Raw genomic sequence first — 21,566 nt, forward strand, 5'->3', positions numbered from 1 at the left:
TAGACCCACTCCATTTTGAGGAAAGCATTCCCACAGAAGAGTGGAGGCTGTTACAGGCACAAAAGGGGGGCCAACTCCATATTAATGCTAATGGTTTTGTAATGGGGTGACCAACAAATGTATATTAAGGTGTTGGACAGGTGTCCACATACTTTTGGTCATATAGTGTATGTGCGAGCTGCAAAGAAGATCTGTGCTTCAAAACCTCCCTGGGCTCTTCAGAGGATTTCCCCAACCAGCCCATGCTCCATAATGCCAGCAGGAATGGAGCAGCACATAAAATAAGGGCTGCCCTGCGGAAACTGCTCCAGATGAGCTATGCGGAACATTCTCCCGTGAAAAATACATAGGGGACCTAATATAGTAAGGAACTTTTTTCATGCATGGGATATGCTTATGGCTACACGAATAAAAAAGACCAGACCAAGATTAAGAGTCTTTGCAGCAGAAATAATGAGCAGATTACACGAGCCAAATGGCTATATGGCTTCAAAATATATGTTACTCCTCACATTATGCCATTAAATATGTTGCAGTACAAATGTTTAAACAGTAAGTTGTGCAATGCAATTATATTCTATTTTATCAATGATGAATTAACAAGAGCCACCTACATATGATGACATTATTGCTGTGTGATTGCTTTTTGTTGCTTGTTCAAATCGTTGTTCAGCGAATACCCAAGTGTACACAGGTAAGGAAATATACGGTATGTGATAGCATTAATAATAATAATAATAATATCCAATATACCTTATGGGTTATATATTATAGTGTGGTGTTGCTACCTGGCTACAATTAGAGGTAGTCAAGCTTACTAAAAAATATCACCTACCCTACCATCACTGGTTCATTCACCATCATAAGAACAGATTTGTAAAACACAGATTTTCCCCCCCAGTATTTAAAGTTATTTTACTTTCACTTTATATCACAAAAACTGTAATATATTTACCCGTAACCACTTCTCATTTCAAAGGGCCGTTTTTCAAACCACAGATACATTAGACTTTAATATGTTTGACTATGGGGAAATCCTCTACTCCACATTCAATCCTTCGCTGTAAAAGGATTAACAAAATTTGCATTTCATTACCTACTTCTGTCAAAGCAAAATAAATAAATAAAGACATATTACACTGGGCAAAATGAGCAGCAGCGCAACCATAAAGAAAACCCCCAGATCTCTATTGCTTTAAAAGTCATAGGTGCAGAAAAGCAATTTACCAGATGGCAGGGAGCAGCCTCAATGGGTAGACTTAATTAATAAGTCATTTCTGACTCGCTTTGATGTGGTGTAGTATATAAAGAATAGGCAAAAAAAAAAGTAACATTTCAGAGTAAAGTAGAATAGATGTTTTTTGTTTAAACCAGTATGGCTGATTTGGCCTCTGGTGCAATCACGGTAATAGTATGAGGTCAGCAGAAGTTGCACATGGACCTCATGATCAGACATCATCTGAGTTTATCTGGTGATACTTTGTTTAAAAAGTTGCCCTTTAGGGATCATCAATGGCCTGAGATTTTCTTTTTTTCTTTGTCGTTTGGAATGTAACTGAGGTTTATGTACAACCCTGGGGAGGGTTAATTGGGGCATGTGGAGAGGACACCGTCTCACATGATGAGGATTAACGCGGCGGCCTCCTCCCTTAGTACATGGCACGGAGGGCAGGGAGAGAGCTAACTACGGTCCGATCATGGAGGAGGCTAAAGATTTTCCGGCTGCAGGAATCGCGGGGAGGAAAAAAAGCTTTCGTTCGGTTGCGTTTGGAACCTTCAGTCTCTTCTTGCTGCTGTGCGTAGTGGTCCACTTGGCGAGTTCCTCCAGGGTGACGGGCAAGCAGCGTGTCCGCAGAGACCTGGGTCAGTCTTCTTATGAGGGTCCTGATGACATAATTACCCACCCCTTGTAACTTTAGTCTATGTAGGACAGGTGGGGCCGGCAAAGAAACGTCTTGGGTTGGATAGAAATCCATAAATAATTGTTTATATATGGAACCGAAATATTATTTGGTTTTTTTTATGCATTTAATTGATGATTTTTTGCGATCTGCTTAACCTTAGAACAATTCATAGGGATACGTTTTTTTGTTTTTTTAATAAAAGAGTTGTAGGTTGCTGGTGGGAAATATTTTATATATATATATATATATATATATATATATATATATATATATATATATATATATATATAAAATTGGAGTGATGTAGATGCCCTTTTAATGATTCCCTTGCTTGTCCTGGAATATTAAAACATGGTTTTAAAATGAGTTTATCTAAGTAGCCAGATAACTTGTTTAAAAGGTATAGAGAATGAAACCTCATGCACTTTATTTGGAATGGAGTTCCACTGTTGAAAGTCATGTATGACATGGACTCAGGCAAACCAGCCTATATGCAATTATTAGATGGACATATATAACTTTGATTTAAAATATTTATGTTTATTTTTGTGAAATGAGCCACTGTGTCTGAATTTCTTGTTGCATGTTTTAATGAGCTTCGTTGTGATTGCAGATATGTCTAATCAACACCATATAGGGGTGTTTACTATAGTATTTTATAGAGAGGCAGTGTTATAATACATATGTGGAGTATCTGTATAGGTCTCTATCCCCATCATTTCATTAGGGCTCATTGGGAACCCTTCCTTAGGGGAACAGTCACCTATGGATGTCTGAAAAGTGTTTCTTATCATGTTTCCTTCATAGGGTCTCAATAGTAAAATGCATGTACTTGTGATGTCACAATCAAATTTTATGTGGATTGCTTGTTAAACTTTACATTATTTTCCAATATTAATGGTGTTTGCCATCTTTTTTATTAAACCATAATGCTGTTGAAGTTTACCCTGACATTAAGGGTTAACGACAAACACTTACAAAATTTAGTAAGTAAAACCAAACCGTGGCCTTGAATCTGTGCTCTTATTTCCCCAACATTGTTTAAGTTAATCAAATATAAATACATACTATCTAATACATGTAAAAACAAAAGACAAGTAACTTTCATTTAAAATCGACCGATATGTTAAAAATATATAACTGCTGTAGAAGATATTATCAAGCTCCTTATGAAAATGTTTTGTGCTTCAGTACATAAAATGAGAATGTGGAGGTTATGTAAATAAAGTGATTCTGGTGCAAATTTTTAAAGTGGCTTTATCACCATAGCAACCAGAATATTTTTTTTAAATCATTTTTATAGATAAATCCAAATATATCTAGTAGAATATCAAAGCATGACAGTGCTTGACACTGCCTGGAGAAGTCCACTGTTACACACCTTTGCTGAATTTCACACTTTGCTTGTAACGGCTATGTATATATATGTGTGTGTGTGTGTGAAATGTCTAGCTGTAACATAATTGCAAAAAGGTTTTATGATGACCAATAAGCCTTTTAAACTTAAACTTGGAACACAACGTGCCATTGGAACACAGGAGTGATGGGAGTGATAAAGGACCTCTGTACACCTATAAAGATATTCCATTAAAAATCAGCCATTTCCGGCTACAATAGTCATTTACAATATTAACAACGTCCACCCTGTATTTCTGACCCATTTTATGTTATTTTAATGGACAAAATGTGCTTTTCTTTCACAAACAAGGATATTTCTATTTTCAATGGTAGTGTGTGTGTGTGTGTATATAATATATATATATATAGATAGATATACTATACATCTTGTACTCTGGAGGCACTTTACGCTTTAAAGCATATTGTGCTGTTACTGTGAATAACGCACAATAACTTTACCAAATGAAAGAAAGGCGTCCATAGCTTGGTACAAATCTACACACTGTGGTTTTATTTCTTTTATATGACACTTAAGTAGGTTAACTCTTTGCAAACTGGACCAAGCATGTTGCTTTTGTGCACGCTCCTAGTACTGAAATAGTTAAGATAGTGTTGTCCTTGTTGAGGCTTACAATAGGGTTGTGACTGCAGTATTTTCTAGGAGATTGTTCCAGATAATAAGGGCAGTAAATAATTACACATCAGATTTTCACCCTTTCCAGGAATTACATGCTGTTTTCCTGGGTATTTCATTGTGCTTGTTAATTCATACACGGTCATGTTCAGGAGTGTGTAGAAAAGCAGCAGACGTCAGACAATTGTATACAATATTTAGGTTCTGGAGCTATTATTATAGTTTGGCTTTATTCAAAGATTGGAATTTGTTTTACGCGAACTTGACAGATGTACGGAAATATTAGCACATTTCACTGGAAATAGACCCTCTTTTTTTTAAATTAGATGATTTAGTTAGATTATAATTTTTTTACATAGTAGAAAATAGACCCGGACATCCATAAGTAATCTATTTCTACTTTCAACTTCAATATTTGGTAGATGGCCCAACATTAAACATCTGTTGCTACCTTGTACATACACACACCATCTCTGTTCATGTCTGCTGATGAGGGAATACACTCATGTGATATTTCTGATATTTACTAAAAAGACACGAAAACAATAAATATGTTGAAGCAAAACCTTGTTAGCAGAGGGTTACCAAATCACTTTTTGGGACGGACACAGGAACACTGATTTTTCTGGCAAATGTTGACCTTTATTTACACATTAAATGTCCCAAAACAAAAATCAATTCGAGCGCTCTCAGACACATATTCTGCCCGCCAAGGCTAACCAGCATACCTGGGAACTTCTCGGCTCCGGCTACCCAGAGCCTTCCCTTGCGGGACACGGCCAGGACTGCACACTGATGTCGGTCGGGGGCATTCCTGCCGACGGCGGCGTTCCCGCTGACTGCAGCAGGAAACACCCCCATTTATTGGAAAAAATGGGCGGGACACAGGGCGTGCCAAGACCCCTCTCCCGCCTCCCGGAAGAATTGGGTCTTGAACCGGGGAAGCAACGCTCACCTGGCAATCTCCGGGTCAAACTCGGAGAGTTCCCAGGTACTTTAACCAGGCTTAACGCCCGCTAACCTAAACTGCCTGGCCGACCCAGCTGAGCCAGTCTTTGGAAAACCTCCTACAGACGAAATCACGGATAGACACCAACATTGCTCATGATGGACATTTACTGGGGTCTGTGGTAGACAATATAGTGATGTTCTATGGACTTTCACAAAACTTGCCAAGAACACTGGTCTCTTTGGATGGACACTTTGCCTATCCCTGGATTAAATGCACAGGCAGGTTTGCCACACTTGGCTCATGGATCTTCTTCAGGCCTCTCTTTGCCCTGGGAACACAGCCAGACTTCCTCTCCCCTCAACAGGCTCCTCAAATCTGTCGATTGAGGGACATAAAAGGTTCATTACCTACGCGTTGTCATTGTTTTGGACCGGTTTCATAAAACCTGTCATACACTTCCAGTATGTTTAAAACAAATGAGAATGAAGCGTTGGCCACCCTACTCTCCAATTGCTTTCCCAGGGGCCGATAGGTATGATTTGCGCAGTACAAACACATATATATATATATATATATATATATAATTCGGGATTTACAGTTTCTAAACTTACATTCTAAAGCATTTATACAAATATGAGACTTTATAACATCTAAAATCATTTTCTATACAGTCTGTTAGATTTCGATTTAAAAACAACTGCTACCTCGGCACAATTTTGAAGTACCGTAAACGAAATTGAAAGCTTGTTTCTAATACACTCTTAGGCCATTTCATTGCAATGAAAGTAATGTTAATTGTGTATAATATTTAGACATAATTAAAACGCAGCGCTGTAGAAAATTATATAATTTTAAATGTGTTTAAATATGTGTTTAGAATATACCGTATTGGCTCGAATAGAGGCCGCACCCGAATATAGGCTGCACCCTAAAAGTTAGGTGCTTTTCTAAAGAAAAACATTTCTGCCCCCCCCCGAGATATGCTGCCACTCTGTCCCCAAGATGTGTCCCCCCTGCCAGACTTACCGGTACAGACTCCACGGGGTCTTGCGGGGCCGGCGGGAGACATCTATGCATGACGCGTATTCAACTTCTGGTGCCGGCACTTTCGCCGTGGGAAGTGCCAGCAAGGAAGATTAACGTACATCGCGCAGACGTTCGCCGGCGAGCATAAACAACCTCCGCTGCCGGCACGTCTGCACGATGTGCTTTAACAATCTCCCTTGCCGGGACTCCCCCCGTGGGAATTCCCGGCAAGGGAGATTGTTAAAGCCCATCGTGCAGATGTGCTGGCAGCGGGGGCTGTTTACGCGCATCGCCGCTGCCGGTGAACGTCTGCAAGATGCGCTTAGACAACCTCCCATGCCGGCACTCCCCCTCGTGGGAAGTGCTGGCAGGGGAGGCTGTCTGAGCGTATCGGAGAGTAGGATGCAGGTCCCCTGCACCGCTGTGGGGGATCTGCATCCTAACCCTGCTGCCTGCCCGGCGCCCGGAACTGCATGTCCCGGGCGTCGGGCGCTAGACCCCGAATATAGGCCGCACCCCCACTTTAAAGACTTAAAGTGGGGAAAAAAGTGTGGCCTATATTTGGACCAATACGGTATGTGTGTGTGTGTGTATATATATATATATATATATATGTATATATATATATATAATGTGTTAGTGAGGCCCGCAAAATATTTTATAAACAAAAAACAGTAGTTTTCTTGCAGGCGTTTCTTAAATTTAAGATTAAGAGAACATATTTTGAATCATTTTCTGATCCGTGAAAAACTTACATTTTCCTTTATGGCAGCAGAGCTGAAAATTAGATATACTCCCTTGTTTTCCATATTCTGAGAAGGCGATTAATAATGCTGTCTGCAATGCACCAAATGCATTACGTTTCAAGCTGTTTCTGCTGAAATTCAATTTCAACGAGAATAATTTATCCAGCTGTAAATGTATGTGGGATAAACTATGTTTTTATTTCTTTCAGAGAATGATACGTTATGTATCGTTACGCCATCATCCGATTTTCCTGGAGGATTTTTTACAGACCAGGAGAGAAAAGATGGAGGGATTATTATTCATTTCATAATCATACTCTACATGTTTCTGGCTGTGTCAATTGTGTGTGAAGACTATTTCATCCCCTCTTTGGAAGTAATCAGCGAGCGTGAGTACTACAGAGCAGTTACACTGCATGCCATGTAAAGGTATCTTAAAGGTGCTGTTCCGCTTAGACAACCCACATGTTAAGCAAGGAAACCTTAACATATTTGTCATTTTATTTTTTTTTTTTCATTTTTTTACATGATTTTAAATTGTGTAAATGGTTTGGGCATTGAATACTACTAGAAATGGTGTTTGTAATGCTGTATTAACTTTTACAAGTGTCCAATTCAGCCTCTTTAAATTAGAAACTGTAACATATTTGTGTTAACCTGCGGTTTCTTATGTGTATGTGCAATATATTATCTAAAATCAGTTTAAATGCCAATTGTACAGGTGCCCAATAACCCAAACACCCTCAAGACAAAAACATCCCGTGTAATGTAGTACCTGCTGGATATGTGTAACCACAAGCAGTATCTATGCTGATGTAAAAGAAGCATGCGGCCGCAGAACTATAATCTATTTTATATATAATCTATTATTTATAGCCTATTTTTTTTCTCAATCTAGTCCTGATGGAATTAATCCAAAGAATGTCAATCACGTATGGAATACGTGCTTGGTAAAATGGGTCTAGACAGAAAACCATGTATAATATATGTGGTGGCACTTTCCGCACTCTTCTATACACTGAAGCATTGCTTGCAGAAACAACACATGGCAGAATGCAACCAGCCAGTCAAAAACAAACAAAAAGTTACAGTCCAATCCCTGTATGGAGGCAGGGATCTGTAGATGGAACAAGCAGTCTAGTGTGGCTGGAACCATGTTACCATGATAACAGATGAAAAGAACAATCTGTGCAGGCATGTACAACATGCTTCGAGAAGACATAGTGGTGTCAAATACGCTTTTGCACCTGTCAGACCCCCAATAAATATGTATATAGGTACTGGCAGGGGTAAACTTATTAGTAAGACTAAAAGAAAAAGGACACTACTATGGTACTCAACAGAAGCAGCAAATATACTTAAGGAGAAGAGGGTAGCTTTTAGGAACGATAATCCAACTCAAAATGTGGAAGATGGGAGGAAATATAAAGGTTGTTAAATATGCCAAAGCACCCACTGAGGAGAAAATTGCCAGGTTAACAAAAAAAAAGCAAGAATTCAGCACATACCAATTCAAAACACCTCTAAGGCATAGGATACCCACAGTTTTTAAAAGATCTTCCTTTGGTGGAGTTATTGGCAACTGTAGTACGGCTTCACAGAAAAGGAAGCAGGGAAGACTCGGCCAATTACAGACCAGTAAGCCTTATGTCAGTAGTTGACAAATGAATGGAAAACATGCTAAAGGGTGGGATTGCTAAATATCTGGATGTAAATGGTTTACAGTACATGTTTACAGATCATAAATGGCACAGATTTAATACAGGGAGATCCTGTCAAACTAACTTCATTTTTTTTGGCAACTAAGATAATAGTCCAGGGAGGAGCAGTTGATATTGCCTATTTAGATTTCAGTAACATATTTGACACTGTCCCTCGTAAAACTGTTTCTTGAATAAATCAATTGCAGTCTTTGGGTTTGGATGTGAAAATAGTTGAATGGATAAGGCAATGGTTGAGTGAGAAGAAGCAGAAGGTTGTAGTAATGATGTATATTCAGAGGACGGACTTGTTACTGTTGGGGTACATCAGAGATCAGTACTGAGACCCGTACCTTTTAATATTTTTTATTAATTTTCTTTTTGCAGATGATACAAATGTCTGCAACATTCGGGTTGAACAACTCAAATGGCAAATGATTAAAGTAAATTAGAAAAATGGTCACGGGTCTGGCAGCTGCAGTTTAATGTTGATAAATGTGAAATAATGCACTTGGGACATAAAAATCCTTAGACAGAATATAGCATTGAGGGAGCTCTTCAGCGACAATGGAAGTTAAGAACTTAGAAGTTCTTATTAGACTTCGTCTAGAGTATTGTGTACAGTTCTGGAGACCCCATCTTCAGAAGGATATTCACACATTGGGGGGAGTTCAGTGGAGAGCTAAAAAAAAGCCTAAGGGATTTGCAGGACAGAAATTATCAGGAAAGATTAAAGGATTCTAACATGTATAGCTTGGAGGAGAGCAAGCTTATTTAAAATGAGGAGCATTTAGAACAAGAGGTCATAGTCTAACACTAGAGGTTTAGATGGTAACATAAGGAAGTTCTACTTTACTGAAAGGGTAGAAGATAAATGGAACAGTCTCCCACAATAGGACCTTAACAGCGACTGATAAGGGTTTAAAACCCTTACATCAGAATATTTGGTCTGAATAGATGGTCTGAATGGTTCTCATCTGCTGTCAAATTCTGTTTCTATGTTCTAACAAAAAATTGTACTGAGAAAAACCCCACAAAAACCAGTAATGCCTCTTTTGTTAAATTTGGTTATTTTCTAATCTGTGTATATTATAATCCAGTGAGTGGAAATATGCAACAATATTTCCACTAACTGGATTATACATCCATTATGTATGTAAAAGTAATGGTTAAGACCAGCACATAGGGTAATCATTATGCATCATTGACCCCAAAGTGCTACGTTTACTTTAAAAGTTTGTGAACCCACATAAAATCTTGACATAAAAGGCACACAACATCTATTTGCATCCAATTGCAAGTAGATTACTTGATGTTTCCTTTTGGTCCTATGTTGTGTCCTTTATAGGTAGGATGGGAGATAGCTGGATTTGTTGACAGTGGTAGAAATTTGTTGTCAATTGCCTTGTACAGAGCTCTGTGCGTGCTGCTAGCTCATAATCTGACGTACAATGGTGTATTGAAACATGATTATACAATGGTTGTTAACAAATGGTATCATAATAAACAATAAAGACAACAATTGTTCAAACCACTATTTTATTTTCCCCTAAAATAAGAGACAAGGGGGTTGAAAAGGGTAATTATACAACACATTAAAATTCAATAAGTCGTAAGGTATGAACCTCTACTGTTCTAAAGAATGATTGCTGTAAAGGCGATGCAGTCTACAGCAGTGTTTTACTGGTTTCTATGGTGATTGCACAAGCATTGTCTATCACATAGTTACATAGTCCATCAAGTTCAACTCTATTGTTGATCCAGAAGACAACAAAAGTTCTCACTTTGAAAAGATTCCAATTGTGCCTTAAAAAGGGGAACCTCCCCTAAAAAAATCCTCAATTTCTCACTGGTATACATATATGCACTTGTTTTTCTGTACAAAGTCTTGCTGGCAGTTTCATATGATCATCGTAAATTAAACAAATAGCATATTTTATTGCTTTAAATTCTGTTTTTAACCATCTCTCTTGCTTTGCCTATTTAAGGCCTTGGTCTGTCCCAAGATGTTGCTGGAGCAACTTTCATGGCAATCGGAAGTTCAGCCCCAGAGTTCGTCACGGTGTTTCTCGGTAATTAACTTACCGGTGTTTTGGATTCTATCATAATTTTTCCAAATCTATATGGATCTAATGAGAAATTAGATTTATCCAAGAGTATCATTAAAAAAGAAAAAAATATATTTCATTCTGCGGGAGGAAGCTCTATGGTTTTAGAAGAATGGTCTGTGGTCTGTTATTGACCATGTTTAGTATAATCAAACTAAGGCTTCATATATAATATTTAATTCGCTCAATCTGTGGTTTTTCATTTTCCGAAATGTATTTAACGTCTTTATTTTATTTTTTCAAGGTGTTTTTGTCACTAAGGGAGATATTGGAGTGAGCACCATTGTAGGGTCAGCGGTGTACAACCTTCTGGGAATATGCGCTGCCTGTTGCCTGTTATCACCAATGGTATGAAACACAGCTAATTTTTCACATTATACTTTAAGACCACTGATATTGCCAAAACTTAGTTTAATGTCAATCTCTGTCTGCCCCACTGCTATGCCCCCTTTTCTATAACCTGATCATACCATTATCTGATGCAAAGCTAAAGAGGTCCTCAGCCATGCCTACCTGATGGACTTCTTCTTGACCATTTCTTATACGTAGTTAGGTAAAGCTAATGTGTTCTTTTAAGTTTAAGAACATTGAAAGCCTGTGCAAGCATGTGCTTGGGGTAGAAGCCTAGGCAAGATGAACAATGAATGAATTGCGAATGAATTGTATTAGCTGCACACTATAAAGGAGCTACTTGGCCCATCTCAGAGCAACTCAACCTTCCCCTGAATGTAGCCGCGAAAATTGCCTGGGTCTGAGGATGTGAAGGACCCTACACAGTTTATTTGTAGTCTTACCGCCACCTGGCCATGGTGGATTCCCAATGTGTGATATAGAGTGCAGTTAAAAAGCCAAAATGCTGCCTGATTTCTACCACTGATGAAGTTTCATTTCTTACCAATTTTTCTCTGTTATAGCTGAATAATTGATTTTCGCTGTGCTGCATGGCGCTGATTACTAAAGTCAAACTGGATGTGTGTTCTTTTGGCACAGGTATCAAGGCTGTCTTGTTGGCCTTTATTTAGAGACTGTACGGCCTATGCAATTAGTGTAGCAGCAGTGATTGCAATTATGTTTGACAACAAGATTTACTGGTAGGTACCTTTTTAATTTGCTTGTGGGATACATTCAGTGGGTATGCTGCCATGACAAAATTACAGCTTGGATGAATGTAAAGTATATTACCCCATTATACATAGCATTTGGGCATTGTTTAGAACTGAGCTTGGAAAAACAGACAATATTTATTTTAATTACTCTCTTATCTGCTTTGATTGCTGAGAGTTTTGGCAATAGTAGTCTGCACTTCAGCTTGTTAAACCTGTATGTTTTTTGAATAAACTGGTATGTTTTTCTTTCTGATTTAAAAAGTTTTTATTTGAGAACATAAGATTTTTTAGGGTTGTGTGCTTGATGGAATCGACAATCGCATTACATTGCGTTTGCTCTTTATGTATGAGTACGGCCATTCCTAGACCTCCCAGCATGTTTCCTAGACCACCTATATGGTAGGGTTAATCGTGAATTGGACTGATAGAGGGACAACCAAATTTCCAAGAAAGACTACCAAGGAGATATGATGGAAATCCTGGGCTTCCTATCCCTTATATAATACAGAAGGTTTCTGCAAGTAATTTTTAATTGGATAACAAGATCCATTTTAATGATATTAGGCAAAAGTGGGTTAAGCGCGAGTTAAATATCTTCCTATGTGAAAATGACATGCTCTTGGTGAAATAAAATTTGCTAAACAGATCTGGGTATGTTTACCCAGATCTGTTTTTTTGCGTGTGTAATTTTGTTGCAACATTTGCAAGGAAACCTCCTTATTTTCTCCTTCAGGTATGAATCTGCTTCATTGATCTTGGTTTATGGCATATACATATTGATGCTGTGTTTCGACATTAAACTTAATCAGTGGATGGTGAGAAAGTTCAGTCCTTGTTGTACTTGTTGTGCTGAAGCTTTGGAGGAGAACGCAGAACAGCAGCCGTTGCTTGGGTGGAAGGAGGAGAGTATGCACGTTGTCCGGCGGCAATCCAGGTCAGACAGTGGAATTTTTCAAGAGGACTCCGATTATTCCCAACTTTCCATAAGTTTGCATGGACTTAATGAAATTCCAGAAGGTGAGTAGCCTCTATATGTCACAATTAAAGTTGCAGTGCAGTAATCATTCATTAGGTACATTTGGCAGGTGCCTGGGGGCCCTAGTCTCTGGGGGCATGGTGCGCTAGTGGATAATCTACCAGTGAACTGCATCCTGCTGCTTAGCAATAACTGCACTGTGCAGGTTATTGTAGCCGTGAGGTAGGTCTTAACTGTGTCATGTTACACATTATAAGTGTGGCAGTGTGTGTAGGTGCCTATGGGCTCCAGAGGATCTTAATCTTTGGGAGTTACCTTACAGTGTGTGATTATGTGCCAATTCCACCTAATACCGCTAATATACTTAATAGTCAACAGAGAATCTTTGATCTTGTGTTATTTTGATTTCTCACTATATATATATATATATATATATATAATGTATATGCACCTATCACATTTATATTTGATCTGATTTATATATATATATATTATGATAAATAACTACAATATGTTTTTAAAATGTGAATGCTGGCATATTATTTTAAAAGCTGGTTGTAACCCATCTTAGTGGCTGTGCAGGGTGCAATTTGTTTCTGTGTACTTGTTCTGTCTTACTTATTTTACTTTGTTTCATATTAGACCCACCAAGTGTTTTCACGATGCCAGAAAACGACTTGAAGAGAATTCTTTGGGTTTTGTCTTTGCCGATCACTGCTTTATTTTACTTGACTGTACCAGACTGCAGAAGGAAGATGTGGCGAAAGTGGTTTGTTTTGACATTTGTAATGTCCGCTGTCTGGATTTCTGCAGTTACATACATTTTAGTTTGGATGGTGACAATTGTGGGTATGTGAATTCATCTTCCTTTTACTTTTCAGTTTTGTTATAACACATGTTATAGTGTATGCTTTTAACATATATGTTGTCAAGCACTGCATGTGGACTAGAGGTCTTTTCAGACACCAGGATGCTACTTCCCAAATGAGGAAACCCGTTTGATATTGGGAAGCGTTCCGTCTCATCAAAGTGCAGTACTCTGAAGTACATTTGGGGGAACATCAGGCTTCCTCTCTTAAAAGGCTATAAATCTTTTCAGTCACATGAGACTAAGTTTCATCTGCAATCAAATTTGCCTGGAATTCACTTCATTTGTAAGGTCTCCACCACAGGCAGCTGTAATAGGGGGCAACACATCAAAGAACAGGAAACAATTGAGGCCAAACTTTGACTGAAAGGATTAATTGGATTGTCTTCTCCATTCAACCCAAAAAATTAAAAACACCAATCCTGAGGCCTGCCGGGCTTTCACTTTCCCTGCACCATTGCTGGTTTGAGACGGAGGAAACGGGCAATCTTTGTGTCACAACACTGCAGTTAAATGAATAAAATGAGTTATTTCATCCAGCTGCATCGAAGTGTGCAGGGACTATTTTAGAACGCACAGACTCTGTTCAGTTGAAATTACTTCCTCTGCAGCGATGCTTAAAGAAAAGCACATCCACAAAGCTGCATTGTGGATGCTACCAAATACCAGAAGATCAATTTTCATGGGGGAATATCTGTAAGGGATCTAGTTCTAATTCCTTTAACTTTTGTCCCTAGCTCTGTAACCACAAATTACTCTGAACTGTGTTGTTAGGAGAAGAAAAAACGTTTCCAGTCATGCATATCAGTACATGGACGTTCACTATGTGTTTACTTTAGTAGTGTTTAGCGTTGAAACGTATGACATATTCTACAGATTATGTAGTACATCATTTAGTTACCTAAAGTATTCAATGTGGTCTCTATACATGGATACACAATATAACTCTAGTTATGCAGAGTCCTGTTTTCTTTCTTTCATATCGTTGACCACCATGTGCTAATACTGTTTAGGCTTAGGATCCACACAATGCATACTCCTTTAAAGCAAAACATATCGTAGAATTTAAATAGTACTTTATGTGGTTCCTTCAAGGAAACAAAGCCTTGTTGTACCCAGTAGGGTGTTGCATACATCCTATATATCCTTTTATTTTGCTTCAAAATAGTTAATCTCTTTTAAAGGTTATTTATTAAGCTGGGGAGGGCTGGCACCCTCTGGCCTGGGAACAGTTAAATTCCCTTTGACCCCCACCCAGTAACTAATATACACTAGAACACACACAATTAAATATCCTCACTTTATCATCACACTCATCACACCTCACACTCATCACACCTCACTTCCCACCGTATCGCTGCTTGCACATTGTGAGAGTGGCTGAGACATTACTACTGTACTCTCGCCTCCAGTGAGTGAGCTGGTCCAATTTGAATTTTGAATGGCCAGGGTGTGGTTGTCCCCCTGTCCCCAGGCCACCCTGCCCCTGTTAATAAGAAACATTAAAGGGTAAGTTTTTAATTTTTTTAATGCAGAAACCGTGGACTCCTTTTCCCGTTCTCTACATCACCTTGAGAGACTTTTACAGAGCTGATGTTAAATAATACATGTTATTGTTCAGGTTAGTCACTCACCTACACCTAGCTTTGCACTGCATGGTCGTCTCATAGCTGTACTATCACCATTTAAATCAAGGGTTCTGGGATAAACTGCCAGTGTGCCAACTCTAGAAATTACAGTAGATGTTTAGTAAGCATATAAAAGTACAGATTCTATGCTAAACCAGAGAGAAGTCAGAATATTTTAAGTACTTATTGTCAGTCTTATTTGAATGAGAATATAAATTACTCACCAGGTGTTATGAAACTGCAGATGATTTAATTCAAGGAACTTGTCCGCTTCAAGTTGACTACAGCTGGCTTAGCATATTGGAAGCAAAGGCTTAACGTGAATAAATATATTTTTAAAAGCTGCTCATAAGAGCAGGGTCCCCTTCTCTGTCTTTACCACTATATTTAATCGTGTGTTGGTTGTATTGTATTTTGTAATTGTATTTTGTTAATTTTAGTAACGTTGGGTTTTCACTTCCCTTTTGTTATTCTACTGTTATTTTCTATTTTTTGTGACAATTAGCAATAACTTTGAAAACTAAAAATACCATTGACACACATTAAGGCATACTGGTAAGGAAGGAGAAGAGAGCTTTGCTTTTTCAAGCAAACCTTTTTTATATTTTCAGGTTTATTATAAACTTTACAATCATCTTCTTAATGGCTAATTATTTACTATCTTAATGCAAATAATTATAATATGAAACATATTTAGTTTCGATGCATTGCAGTAGTAATGCCTTTACTATAAATCCCTTTCTTTAAGGCCTTGTGTTTTCTAGAAAGAATTACCCAAAACTGTTTTCTTTTTAATTTATTTTTTTTATTATTTTGTAGTTATCTATAGCATAGGGAATAGCTTGAATTCTTCAAGGCCTCCTTTAATAAGCCCATCCCAGGGATTACTGCCACATGCTGTTACTTTAAGAACTTGATTAGAAAGGCATTTCCATATGACTGAGCTTAATGATAGAAAATGTCTTTGGAATATAACATTAGATAGATCTCCAGATAGAAGCCTCGAGAATATTTTAAAATATCTTTTTTGTATCTTAGTGCAGGTGGAGAATGTTTGTAGCTATTTGTATTTGTTTTTATGAAAAGAAGAAAACTTGTAATAGAAACCTTTCAGATACACTTATTCATTCATAAAACTACAACATACTTTGCATGCTGCCTCCATTGTGCAAAGATATGTGACTAATGTAAGCATGTGTATTAGAAGGAGAGGGAAGCTCTGACTGGTGAAGATTACAAACAATCATATACAAATTATATAGCCCTGTAGTAAAGGATAATGTCACAATTCTTAGATCTTTGAATCAGACACACAGTTTTGCACAGTGTGCGAGCAGCCATAAAGAAAGGCTTCTGGCGAGGTGTGATGGATCAAGTATATTTCAGTGTGAAAGCGAGTGTGTGTGCGCTAGTGCATTTGTTGCTGGGGGGCCACTTGGCTTTTCCTGCCCCCCAAGCCAGAAGGTGCCAGCCCTCCCCTGGCTGGTTGCAAGGGTTGCTGGACACATTTTTAACAAGCTTATAAGGCCCTTCACACCCAGAAACTTCGGTATAGTAAGACATACAGAAGTCTTGTTTGAGATGTTGCGCTGAGTGCTGGGGCAATGCACCTTACCCAACAAGTAGATCTTGCATTACCCATAAGCCTACATTATGGAGGTGCTGATGACACCTAACTGGTTTCTTGTTGACCGAGGGCATTCCATTAGGGCATGCAGTTACTAAAGTCATATATTATATATTGAATATATTCATAGACATATCTGCAGTTTTTGTGCTAACTTTGCTGCTAGTAATGGAGTCACACTAGGTGAGAATTTTATAGATGGAAGAAGGCAGCTCTAATGGCATTTAGCTGCAATTACAAACGCATATCTGTTTTATTCAGAAGCGGGGGTAAAACCTTCCACTGTGGATGCATAAATGCTGGTGACATTGTAACCTACTCAACCATAAGGGCAGTACATTTTATGTTCCAGCAGATTATGGGCTTCTCCAAGGATGCCAAAGGTGCCCTAGAGTTTCTCCTGAGTCTACTGAAGTCAAAAGGAATTTATCCTAGAGGTATGCTAGGAATAGATGGAGGCCTAGAGGTAGCTGCAGGTTCTCCATAGCTGGATAACTTGCTCAAGCTTAAAGTTCCAAGACAGTCCATGCTAATATTTGACACTAGACAAATCAGCACATTAAGTGAATAATTCTGGGTGGTAAAAAAACACTTTAAAAAAAGAACAGTTTTCACCTACCTTATAGCCAAATATTCTAGACATAAACATAAGACTGAGGCATCAAATAATGGTCTATAATTTGCATGGTTTAATTCCCTTAATGAATTAACTATGCCCCATGCAAAGAAATCTGATCATATTCTAGATAATTGACAATTCCACTTTTGGATTCTTGTTTTTGCAGGTCAGACATTTATCTCGGGAGATCCTGTAAATAGCAGCCAAGGGTGAAATGACAAGAGTCTCTGCCTCTTCCGGTGCCATAAAACTACAGTTTTGTCATTGTGTATTTATTGGAAGAGGCAGACCTGCTTTAGTAAATAAGACAAGGCAAGGATTTGAAATAGTGCCTTTCAAACAGTGTGCTTTTCATAAATAACACCAGCATATGAATATGCAGCTTCTACTTCTACTGCTAAATGGTCCATAGCAACTTCCAGCTTTAGATTTATATGCTCAAGAATTCTTAATCTTTGAAATGTCAACCACAGAAATGGGGTACTTTGTCTTATTTTTCTGGGCATAAATATAATTGCAATCCAAAAGTGCCATCTTTTCTATATTCAGCCTTATTTTAAAGTGACAGTAATCTGCAAGCAGAAAGCTATGTTCCTTTCCAGCCAAAAGTGACCCTCGAGTAGCACCTTTTCAGTTTGGTGTCTTCTTGAAAAATGAAAACACTCAATCACACTAGAATAACATAGGGAACAAAATCACAGAGTGTGTCTTTGAACGGCTGACCACAAATGTATTGTGACAACTGTTTGAATTATCATAGTGAGAGTAAAGCCTTAATAGGGACATAATTCAATGAACACAGAAAGTAGTGAGTTTCTTTTGACCTGCTGCAAAGGATTACCTGGTGTTTTTTTTTTTTAAGTAAATGCAATGTTTAAGTACTTGTCCATTGCAGTTTACTTTTTTAATATAGAAACCAATATAGCTAACATATATGGTATACCAATTATGCACGAAACAAGAAACTATGCACTGTATTGAGTTGTTTTATTTTTAATTGAAATCATATTAGCATAGTTCATCATATTGTCCTGTCTGCTTCCATGTAGCAGGTGGGAGCTACAAGGTTTCAAATGTTATCTAGTATGTATTGGAGTCTCCACTTAGAACACTTAAAGGGACACCTCAGCCATCATATGTACTTTAATGCATATGATAACGGTGTGGTCCCTTTTCATTTACAAGCCTCCTTGAGCAGCTGAACCCGCTGGCAGGTAAGTTTATGGTAAGATCCTGCCATGGAAGGCCAATGTAGAGTTGGTGTTGAAGTTGATGAGGCACATCTTGTGTGAGCTGTTAGCAAATCCTTTCATGTGAGAATACCCTATTGTGGTCAAAATGTTATACTGAATATAGTTACATTATTTGTCTTTCAGAACTCAAAATGTTGTACTGTTACTTTTGTGTATACAAAAAACCCCTTGGATTCCACAGAACTAATAATATTTCTGGCCTCGTCTATTGCAGGTGAAACTTTAAGCATTCCAGACACTGTAATGGGACTCACCTTACTAGCTGCAGGAACAAGTATTCCAGACACCGTTGCAAGTGTCCTTGTGGCAAGAGAAGGTAGAATTCTACATTTATTAAATCAATATTTCATTTAAGTGAAAGTGTATGTGGCTTAATCAAATATTTCAAGGAACAGCTATTTGTTCAATAGCTGTCATGAATTTTAAACACACCAGCACAAAATGTGTTCTTCCGTGCAGGTGTAGATACGCCATACGATTACTTATCCAACCGTTTCTGCCCCACTTAGTGGTATCAGGATAAAATCCAAATGCCCAGTGTATAAGAGGGCAGAGCACGGTAGCTTAGTGATAAATTTGTAAATAAATAAAGAAGTACAAAAATTGTTCATAGAGTTATGTCTGGGAAAAAGAGTATTACAATCAGTAAAATCATTTAAATAGAAACAGCAATCTAGTCTGTGGTTGAGGGGAAAGTGAAACGGTAGGAGAGGATTGCTTGGATGGGGATGAGCTAATAGGGTCAGGATAATCTGTAGTGGTTGTTGATTGTTCTGATGGCTGAGAGTGTTAGGAGGAAAGGTTGTACGATTCTTCAAGGTGGGTTTTCAGAGAGCGTTTGAACGTTTCATATGGGGAGAAAGTCTGATGGGACACAAGGGAATTCCACAGAAGGGGTACAGCGTGGGTGAAGTGAGAAGAGGTAGGGACAGTAGAAAAGAGACACAAGTCATGAGAGGGCAGTTAGGGGTGTATTAGGATAGGAGGGTAGCAATATAGGGGATGCAGTTATTAAGGGTTCTGTAAGTCAGAGTCAGAAGCTTGAATTTGATTCTGTAGGGTATGAGGAGCCAATTGAGCAATTCGTATAGTGGAGCAGCAGATGAGGAATAGTGACAGAGAAAGATTAGTCTAGCTGCAGTGTTGAGGATGGATTGGAGCAGTTAAAGGCTGAAAAGGGGGAAACCAGTTAGAAGGGAGTGGATTAATATTTCTGTTTTTTGTGTGAGGGATGGGTGAATTCGGGAGAGCAGAGACAAGTGTGACACCAAGGAAGTGAACTTTGTTGGTTGGATAGTGGAGTTGTCAACAATAAGAGATATGTCAGGAATTGTGGACAGAGCTGATGGCGGGATTACCATAAACTCAGTCTTGGAGGTGTTGAGCTGTAGGTAATGGGATGCCATCCATAATGCAATTCGTGAAACACAATCGGTGAATCGAAAGGTTAGGAGAGGAAATATAGATTAGGATGTTGTCTGCATATAGGTGGTAATAGAAGCCAAAGGAGGTTAACCGTTGTCTGAGGGAGGAGGTGTAGATGGAGAATAGTAGAGGCCTAAGAACTGAGCCCTGAGAAACGGGTAGTGGTAGGGAAGGGTAGCTAGCTCCAGTGAATGGGACACTAAAAATAATGGTCAGAGAGGTTGGATTTAAGACAGGAAAAGGCTGTCTAATGGATGCCATGAACATGGAGGATTTGTAGGAGGAGGGGGTGGTCAACTGTGTCAAACCTTGAATTCCTAAAGGTTTGACACAGTTGACCACCCCCTCCTCCTACAAATCCTCCATGTTCAAATGCTAACTATATAGATGAAAAACTCAATGTGCCTCCAGAGAATAACACGTTCACGTGTTTGTGCTACCAATAAAAAGGAAATAAGGTAGGGTACCAACTTCAAAAGTAGGAGTCACCTTCTACGCTGAGTGGTACTGAAGTAAGTTTAAATGTTGTTGCTAATATCTGTCAAACTAATTTTTTTTTTCTTTTTTGTAACAGGAAAAGGAGACATGGCCATGTCCAACATTGTGGGGTCTAATGTTTTCGATATGCTCTGTTTAGGAGTTCCTTGGTTTATTAAGACAGTCTTTGTAGATAGATCAACACCTGTTGAAGTAAATAGCAGTGGATTAACGTATACAACCATATCACTCCTGTTCTCGATCATCTTCATCTTTGTTGCTGTTCATTTAAGTGGTTGGAAGCTTGATAAGAAGTTGGGCGTTGCTTGTCTTCTAATGTATTTGGTTTTTGCTACATTATCAGTCTTGTATGAGCTTGGCATTATAGGAAATATTCCTATACGCTCCTGCGGAGACTAATAAAAATGATGCCAAGGGATAGCCTTTGTTGTGCGTGCTTGGGTACATTTTAAAATGGGACACTTAAATGTAGCCTTATTAACTCATACTAATTTCCCAAGCACTTGAGGATCAGTCAATATATCACTTCAATTCTAGCCCAGCTGAAGGTAGCTATTTTAGTTACCTTTAGTACATGTGAGTCTGCAAGAATATACCACTATGAACAACAGAATACGTTATTGCTGAAGTGACTACATAGACAATCCCTTTTTAATTCCTTAACAGCCTTAGAATGCACTATGGCACTGAAAAGATTTTGCACCAGCAATTGCATTTTCCTGCTGGTACAAGGGAGATCAAGTGAAAGACTGAATCTGCCCTTTTAGCAGATTCTTCAATGGCTAATAAAATACAATTACAAATAATGATGGCACCCGGTTACAGGAGAGATCCCTGGGATCTTTACAGAGCACTGATGGAATCTCCAGTACAAAAAAAAAAAAAAAAAAACATAAAATAGTGTACTAAGGGAGCATCTTGAAGAACATAATCCCTTCACCCCCCTGTGGACACAATAAGGGTGGACCTCTCCATGCAGCTGAATCGGAGACTGGGCTTTCTGATCACTGTGATCAGCACAGACAGATCAGGTGGAGGAGAGGGAAAAACAAAGTTTCTCGCTTCTCAATTTTATTTTATTTAAAAAAAATATATATA

General features: G+C 38.5%; 1 protein-coding gene across 1 annotated transcript; it reads left to right on the plus strand.

Annotated features, from left to right (window-relative positions):
- The first annotated feature begins 1,664 nt into the window (after positions 1 to 1,664).
- On the plus strand, positions 1,665 to 20,886 carry SLC24A5 (solute carrier family 24 member 5). The gene is made up of 9 exons (XM_053462694.1): positions 1,665 to 1,863; positions 6,870 to 7,049; positions 10,349 to 10,432; positions 10,713 to 10,816; positions 11,459 to 11,559; positions 12,308 to 12,591; positions 13,193 to 13,399; positions 18,760 to 18,861; positions 20,545 to 20,886. Exons 1-9 carry the CDS (start codon positions 1,698 to 1,700, stop codon positions 20,865 to 20,867), a joined length of 1,551 nt encoding a protein of 516 aa, XP_053318669.1. The 5' UTR covers positions 1,665 to 1,697; the 3' UTR covers positions 20,868 to 20,886.
- The last annotated feature ends 680 nt before the right edge of the window (positions 20,887 to 21,566 follow it).

The sequence above is a fragment of the Spea bombifrons genome, chromosome 4 (assembly GCF_027358695.1).
Source record: "Spea bombifrons isolate aSpeBom1 chromosome 4, aSpeBom1.2.pri, whole genome shotgun sequence".
Taxonomy (NCBI): domain Eukaryota; kingdom Metazoa; phylum Chordata; class Amphibia; order Anura; family Pelobatidae; genus Spea; species Spea bombifrons.

Coding starts and splice junctions, on each gene's coding strand:
- SLC24A5 (XM_053462694.1), top strand. CDS start 1,698: ATGGAGGAGGCTAAAGATTTTCCGGCTGCAGGAATCGCGGGGAGGAAA. Junction 1,864..6,869: donor GCGTGTCCGCAGAGACCTGG/GTCAGTCTTCTT, acceptor TATTTCTTTCAG/AGAATGATACGTTATGTATC. Junction 7,050..10,348: donor TTTGGAAGTAATCAGCGAGC/GTGAGTACTACA, acceptor TGCCTATTTAAG/GCCTTGGTCTGTCCCAAGAT.